At 51.7% G+C, this 8,150-nt stretch overlaps 1 protein-coding gene across 2 annotated transcripts in view; it reads right to left on the bottom strand.

The window, feature by feature from the left end:
- GK5 (glycerol kinase 5) overlaps nt 1-5,804 on the bottom strand; it is an 85,832-nt gene extending 80,028 nt beyond the window's left edge. The window contains exon 1 of one of the 2 annotated variants that reach the window (XM_045030531.1): nt 5,619-5,804. In XM_045030531.1, the coding sequence (XP_044886466.1) occupies nt 5,619-5,753 (135 nt within the window). In that variant the 5' untranslated portion in view covers nt 5,754-5,804. The remainder of the gene's footprint in view (nt 1-5,618) is intronic. The other variant, XM_045030532.1, reaches the window with a different exon arrangement.
- Between the last annotated feature and the right edge of the window lie 2,346 nt (nt 5,805-8,150).

An 8,150-nucleotide genomic window follows, 5' to 3' on the forward strand; every position in this document is an offset into this window, starting at 1 on the left:
TCTCCCCCTGCCCTGGGACACAGACTCGGTGGTGAGGCTGCACCTGACCCTGACGCACTGCAAGGGCCAGGCCTGCCCCAGAAACACCGCAGGTCCTGCCCCTCCATACTATGCACACCAAGATAGCAAGTGAGATGGACAGAGTCTCGCACACATGCCCAGCTCTGGTCCCCAATCCAGGTGCGGGACAAGCAAGCTCAGCCTGGCAGGATCCAAGTGTGACGTTTCACTCTATACGATTTTATGAAAATATGCTAATATAACTGGAATATGCTTCATGCAAAAGGTCTCTTGTAAGGTATCATTACAAAGTTTATAATCTACTGAGTGTGATCATCCTATTTGTATAAATGTACCACTCTTGTATCTGAAACTAGAAATAGAAATACAACTCTGAGGGCCTACTGTAATTATGCAAAGTGTGGGCCATTAATGGTGGTTTGGAATCTTAATGACTCCCATTAACCAGGCAATTGACCTCAGATGACTCTGCTTTACCTGTAAGTCTTCCTGTATACCTGTGTGCTGGCAAGTGGGCATGAAGTCTTACAGTGACATGTGATCATGTCACCTGAACTGGAATCCATTTTTAACCTGGCGCTTTTCCATTGAGAGGAGGGGTGGGAACCCAGAGGGACAAAGGATTCCTGCCTTATGCAAAAGATATATATAAGTGGGTGGAACAGAACAAAGGGAGAGGCAGCCATCATGAGGAATCCCCTAGCTACCATCTGAGCTGGAACAACGGCTGTACTAGAGGAAAGGATTGTGCCCAGACTAGGGAGGTGTCCAGTCTGTGAAAAAAACTTATCGAATCATCTCTAAGGCCTTGGCTACACTTGAGAGTTACAGCGCTGGTGGTGGCTTTACAGCGCTGTAACTCACTCCCCATCCACAATGGCAAGGCACATACAGCGCTGTATCTCCCTGGCTACAGCGCTGGTTGTACTCCACCTCCATGAGAGGAATAAAGAGTATAGCGCTGCTGCTGCAGTGCTGGGGTGCCAGTGTAAACAGGGAATAATCTTACTACGCTGTAACTGACCTCCGGAACGTCCCATAGTCCTAAGTAAAGAAAGATAACTCTCTTTGTTTTGTTGTGATGCCTCTGTTTATTTTGTTGTGAACTGGGGCTCCCGGAGCTGCTTATCAAAAAACAAACAGCTACTGTTTGCTGTGAATGAGCTCCCTTTGGAACGCCCACAGCTAGCTTTTGCTTGAAGAGAGGGGAAGGAAGGGGCTTGAGGAGAGAAGCAGCACGGCCTGTGGGAGGGAGGGCGGAAGGGTCCATTTCGGGGAGGCTGCTTATCTGGTCTGTGAGGAAAAAAACAAAGAGGGCTATTTGCTTTCAGTGAATGGGGTTGGAACTTGCAAGGCAGCTGCTGACAGTGTCGGCTCCAAAAATCCACTCTCTCTCCCCCCCACACTCCCTGTCACACTCCACCCCACTCCCCTCTTTTGAAAAGCACGTTGCAGCCACTTGAACGCTGGGATAGCTGCCCATAATGCACCGCTCCCAATGCCGCTGCAAATGTGGCCACGACAGTGCGCTGGTAGCTGTCAGTGTGGCCAGATTGCAGCGCTTTCCCTACTCAGCTGTACGAAGACAGGTTTAACTCCCAGCGCTGTACAGCTGCAAGTAGCCACACCCTAAGGGTGAGATTTCCTGTATTCAGTTGTACTACTGTATTAGATATAGACTTGCGTGTTTTATTTTATTTTGCTTGGTAATTCACTTTGTTCTGTCTGTTACTACTTGGAACAACTTAAATCCTACTTTCTGTATTTAAGAAAATCACTTTTTACTTATTAATTAACCGAGTATGTATTAATACCTGGGGGGGGGAGGCAAACAGCTGTGCATATCTCTCTATCAGTGTTATAGAGAACGAACCATTTATGAGCTTACCCTGTATAAGCTTTATACAGGGTAAAACGGATTTATTTGGGTTTAGACCCCATTGGCAGTTGGGCATCTGAGTGTTAAAGACAAGAACACTTCTGTTAGCTGCTCTCAGTTAAGTCTGCAGCTTTGGGGCAAGTAATTCAGACCCTGGGTCTTTGTTGGAGCAGATGGGCGTGTCTGGCTTAGCAAGACAAGGTGCTGGGGTCCTGAGCTAGCAGGGAAAGTGGGGTAGAAGTAGTCTTGGCACATCAGTTGGCAGTTCCCAAGAGGGTTTCTGTGATCCAACCCGTCACACCAAGCGTAGAGGGGCTTAGTGTGGGGGGATCCAGGCGTGTGACAATCTGGGTGAGGGTGGCTCAGTGGGGTAACTGGATGCACAGGGGCTCATTGGGGGGTTCCAATGCAAGGGGAATGGGACTCTGCATGGGGCGTCCAGGTGAAGGTGGCTAGGGCACAGCCAGGCGGTCCAGGTGCTGGGGGATTGGTAGAGTGGAGGTCCAGGTGCAGCTAGTTGGGGCTCAGTGGGGTGGGGGTCTGGGTGCAGGGGTGGTGGTGGGGGTCCAGATGCAGGGGGAAGAAGCTGGGCGACGATACAGATGCAAGCGGGGGGTGAGGCTTGGCAGGAGGGCCTGGGTGCAGGGGGTGAGGTTTGGTGGGGTGGGGTTTCAGGTGCAGGGTGGCTCAGTCAGGGGGTTCTGTGGGGGGGCAGGTATGGGGGGTCTGGGTGCATGGGGGTTGGGCAGATGGGGGACCAGCTCCCTGTACAGTGACCCCTCCCCCTGTGACCGAGGAGTGATAGGGGTAAAAGGGGGGGGGGGGAGTGCAGAGCTTCCTGCAGCCAGGGGAGGTTTCTGGGGTGGGTCTAACCCAGCCCCAGCCGCTCCTTGAAGTCCCATCCTCCGCAGCCCAGCTGGGACTAGCAGCTGAGCCCGTGAACCACTGGCTGGGGCATCCCCAGCCTCGCCCCAGTGATTTACCTCTCTGCCGGCTGCTCCAGGCACTCAAAACAATATGCCCACGCTGCCTGGGAGGGACATGTGACTGCTTGTGACTTTCCTTTTCTTCCCTGTCAGAAAGTCATTTTTCTGTGGGGAAGCAAAGAAAACTGCAGGGGACATGAATTCTGCACACATGCAGCTGTCCAGTTCCCCCAGGAGTAAATATCAAAAGCATTTTGATAACCAGTGGGACCATGGATCAGCCTCCAGTGAACACACAGCACTTGTTTCTAGCCCTGATAGTTAACAGACATGAAAAATAGTTCATTCTGAGAACCATCTTGGTTCTCACTCACTTGAATTTTTATTTGATTTTAGCACCCACTAGCTCTAAAAAAAAGATTGAGTTAGAGACCAATGCTTTACACCAATTCACAGATGTGGGTTTGTTTGTGGCACAAAATTCAGGGGCAATTAAATGATTAGAGTGGTTTGAGCAAAAAAAGCAAATAGCACAGGTGAGTGAACACAAGTAAGTTTTGCTAGCAAGCAGAGGGAACATACAGTAACTCCCCACTTAATGTCCTCTCGCTTAACGTTTCGATCTTACGTCCCTTATAGAACATGCTCCATTTAAAGTTGTGCAATGCTTCACTATAACATTGTTTGGCTGACTCCTTTGTCCACAGCTGGCAGCGCCCCATTAGCTCTCCTATGCCCCCACCCCAACACCTCCCACCCGCCAGCAGACCCCGCGGATCAGCACCTTCCCCTCCCCCCCCACCTCCTGCCCGCGGCAATCAGCTGGCTTGTAGCGTTCAGGAGGGAGGACTCAGAGCGCCGGCTCCCTGACCCTCCCCTGCTTCCTTAACGCCACAAACCAACTGATTGCTGCGGGCGGGGGGGGGGGAGAGGAGCGAGGACGCACCGTGTGGAGTAAAGGGGTTGGGGGGGGAAGAAGAGGTGGGTTAAAGGTGAGGGCTTGGGGGAAGAGGTGGCATGGGCGGGCCAAGGGTTGAGCACCCTGCCCCTGGTGCTTGCAGAGTAGGAGAAGCTGCTGCAGCTGCTGCACAACATGCTTCTACTAGCCAACAGCATCTTCAGCCTCCTTGTCTGCCTCATTGTCTCTAGTACCAGTGGGCTGTGCCTGTGTGGGGTAAGGAGGGAGCATCTCCCAACTACAGTACTGTACGGTAAAAAAAAAAATTCCCTGGAACCTAACACCCCCCCCCATTTGGATTCGCTTAACATCGTTTCACTTAAAGTTGCATTTTTCAGGAACGTAACTACAACATTAAGTGAGGAATTACTATAATTACATTTTGTCAAGGATGGCCTAGTAGCCATCTAGTTGGCTTAAAAGTTTTATTTTAAAAAGACTGCTCCGACTCTGACTTTAAACACCAACACTCTGGAACCAGAGGGTCAAATCCCAGAAAGCTCTGTCTTTATAAGAGATACATGGAGTAATATGTAGTTTAATATGTGTTTCATATGCATGTGGTTTGTTATGTGAAGTGCAAAAGATAACTGGATGAGAGTTTATAAACCAAAGGTCTGTCTGCTCTGCATGGATATAGCACAAGGGTGGCCAAACTCACTGACCCTCCAAAGTACTGCATATGATAATCTTCAGAAGTTTGAGAGCTGCCAAGGCTTCTGCCCTGCGACATGATGGTGGTGCTGCGGGGAGGGGAGTTTGGGGGATTCTGCACTATGGGGTCCACCTGCCAGGGCTCGGGACTTCTGCCCTGTGGGGAAAGGGGTCTCGGGGCTTCAGCCCCATGGGAGGAGCGTGCTGGAGCTAGGGAATGAAGCCCCTAGGGTGACCAGACAGCAAATGTGAAAAATCAGGACAGGGGGTTGGGGGTAATAGGAGCCTATATAAGAAAAAGACCCAAAAATCAGGACTGTCCCTATAAAATCGGGACATCTGGTCACCCTAGAAGCCCCACTCCTGTTGAAGTGGCCAAGACCCATCAGACACTTCCTCCAGGGTTGAAGCCCCAGCACTTATTGCAGGGCAGAAGCCCCAGCTCCTCCCCAGTCTGGTAGGCAGAGAATGGGGGGGGGGGAGGAAAGGGAGTGTGGGGCTCTGCGAGCCGCATGCAGCTCTGCAGTTTCGATTTGGCCACCCCATACAGCACATTTAGTAAAAGAAGGGGCTTTACCAGGGGTTCCTTGGCTACAACATCCCTTCCCCACGTACAACATGCTGCGTTTCGCTAGTGCTAGCGCACATTTGTGAAGTGTCTGGGGCTCCTCCACAATAAAATACGTTCTATCCAAGCTAAGCGATTTTAATAGGGTTGGAAAAATCCTGAATGAAGTACATGCAAATGCTGCCGCAAGACACTAACTGGAACAAGGCGCATTGAAATCGTTCACTAGCACATGCTACAAAACGCTTCCTTCTCTGTTCACTTCATACCCGAGAATCCCCTGCAAACCTCCCCACCCCCTCGCGCAGTAGCCGAGCAGCGGGAGGGGCAGAGCAGGCTGCCCCAGGAGGCGCTGGGGTTGCGGGGGCAGCGCTCCCGCGTCCTAGGAACGAAGCTGGCTGAGGGAGGGGCGCAGGAAGGCGAGCCCCTCTCCCCGGGGAGGCAGAGTCTGTCCGCGGAGGGGCGGGGTGACGGCAAAGCCCCGACTCCGAGGAGCTGCCGGGGGGCGGGAGCGCGGGTTACAGGGTGCCCGGAAGGGGAAGAGGAACAAAGTCCCCATAACATGTGCTAGTGGGTGGAGCTGAGCCCCCACGGGCGCTTTCCCTCATTCACCTTCTTGCTGCTGGAGCCTCTGACTGCCGCCTTCTTGTCGTAGACGTGGCAGCGCAGCGTCGTGCTGCCCACATCGACCCCCACCACATAGGAGGCGGCGGCGGCGCGCGCCAGCCCTTCCTTGCAGCGCGGCATCCCCCTACAGGGCGGCGGCGGTTGGGCGCGGCGCGGGAACGTGCTGACTGAACCGCCTCGGTTCACCCTGGCGCGAGCGAACCACAATCCCGCAGCGTCCCCACGCCATGGGCGGGCCCACGGGTGGCCTGGCCGGCTGAGGGGGGAGGGGCCAGTTGAGGAGGACTAGGAAGGGGCAGGAACGAACGGCGCAGGATTAAGCAGAGTTCGGGGCAACTACAGCTGACTGATAGAGGCGAGCGATGGCAAACGCTGGACCCAGCCCAGCCCCCCGAACGAAGACTCAGCCGAGCCACCGCTGGTACTTTAATACATAAATTAACTAAAACCCCTGAGCAGAGAGGCCGACTACTAATGAGCCACGTGTGCTGAACCCCCGTTGTGGCAGGCCACTCTCCACCCCTTCCCCCAAGGCCGCACCTGCGCCCCGCCTCTTCTCACACATGCCCCATTTCTTCCCACCCAGCGCCTCCTGAATGCCTCTGAACAGCTGATCAGGGCGGGCTGGGGGTGGGGGTAGGGGAAGGGGGGGGTGACTACCGGTGGGTGCTTAGCACCTACCATTTTTTTCCAGCCCTGGAGCACCCATGGACTCAGTTCTTATGGTGCCCGAGCCAAGCCTCATAACAGGTGCAAAAACTCACATCCTGCCAGTTTTTCCTTCCCATCCCCAAATTCTGATGCCTAATCAGAGGAGTAGAAGCTCCTGATACAGCAGTAAATCTAGATCCTAATAGAGCCTGATACTGTGGCACACGTGCTAGAAAGCCCCAGATGCAGCTTGTGATCTAGACTGTGTGTGGCACAAATCTCTAATTTACCCTACAAATAGAGAACAAGTGTGGATGCTGATGCTGCTACACACAGCAGTCTGACAAATACTCAGATTTGGCACCTTGAATCTGCCAGTTTTTAGCCCCTAACTCCCAAAATATGATTAGCCACTCTTATTGCACTTTAAAAATCTGGACACTGATGTGCTCCATCCCAGTAGTGCTGCAAAAACTCAGGTCTGGATCCTACCAGCTTTGTCCAAACTTTGCCCACAAACCCAATATAATATAAATCAGAAATTAGGAACTGTAAAAAATTGATAATGGAAGTCAAGAGACACAGGAAGAAATCTATGGCCACCAGAGTCAAGGACAGTAAGGAGATTCTAAAATATGTTAGGAACAAAAAGAATTTGACAATGGTATTAGTTCATTACTGAATCATAGAAGATTAGAGTTGGAAGATACCTCAAGAGGTCATCTAGTCTACCCCCCTGCTCAAAGCAGGACCAACCCCAACTAAATCATTCCAGCCAGGGCTTTGTCAAGCCGGGCCTTAAACACCTCTAAAGATGGAGATTCCACCTTACATCAGCCAAATCCCTCAGCACCCTCGGATGCATTGCATTCAGCCCCATAGTCTTGTGCATGTCCAGCTTTTCTAAATAGTCCTTAATCTGTCCTTTCACCACTGAGGGCTGCTCACCTCCTCACCATACTGCGCTGCCCAGTGCAACAGTCTGGGAGCTGACCTTGTCTGTGAAGATCAAGGCAAAAAAAGCATTGTCTGCTTTAGCTTTTCCCACATCATCTGTCACTAGGTTTCCTCCCCATTCAGTAAGGATCCCACATTTTCCCTGACCTTTTTCTTGTTGTTAACTTACCTGTAGAAACCCTTCTTGTTACCCTTCACATTCCTTGCTAGCTGCAACCCCAGTTGTGCTTTGGCCTTCCTGATTACACCCTTGCATGCTTGAGCAATATTTTTATACTCCTCCCTAGTCATCTGTCCAAGTTTCCACTTCTTGTAAGCTTCCCTTTTTGTGTTTAAGCTCACCAGAGATGTCTCTGTTAAGCCAAGCTGGTCACTTGCCATATTTGCTCTTCTTTCTGCACATTGGGATAGTTTGTTCCTACACCCTCAATAAGGCTTCTTTAAAATACAGCCAGCGTTCCTGGACTCCTTTCCCCCTCATTTTAGCCTCCCAGGAGATCTTTCCGATCAGTTTCCTGAGGGAATGAAAGTCTGTTTTTCTGAAGTCCAGGGTCTGTATTCTGCTGCTCTCCTTTCTTCCTTATGTCAGGATCCTGAACTCAACCATCTCATGGTCACTGCTGGCCAGGTGCCACCCACTTCTACCTCCCCTACCAATTCTTCCCCGTTTGTGAGCAGCAGGTCAAGAGGAGCACAACCCCTAGTTGGTTCCTTCACACTTGCACGAGGAAGTTGTCCCAAACACTCTCCAAAAACTTCCTGGATTGTCTGCACTGCTGTGTTGCTCTCCCAAGAGATGTCAGGGTGATTGAAGTCCCCCATGAGAACCAGGACCTGTCAGCTGGAAACTTCAGTTAGTTGTCCGAAGAAAGCCTCATCTACCTCATCCTCCTAGTCTGGTGGTCTATA

This window comes from Mauremys mutica, chromosome 9 (genome assembly GCF_020497125.1).
Source record: "Mauremys mutica isolate MM-2020 ecotype Southern chromosome 9, ASM2049712v1, whole genome shotgun sequence".
NCBI classification, from domain to species: Eukaryota; Metazoa; Chordata; order Testudines; family Geoemydidae; genus Mauremys; species Mauremys mutica.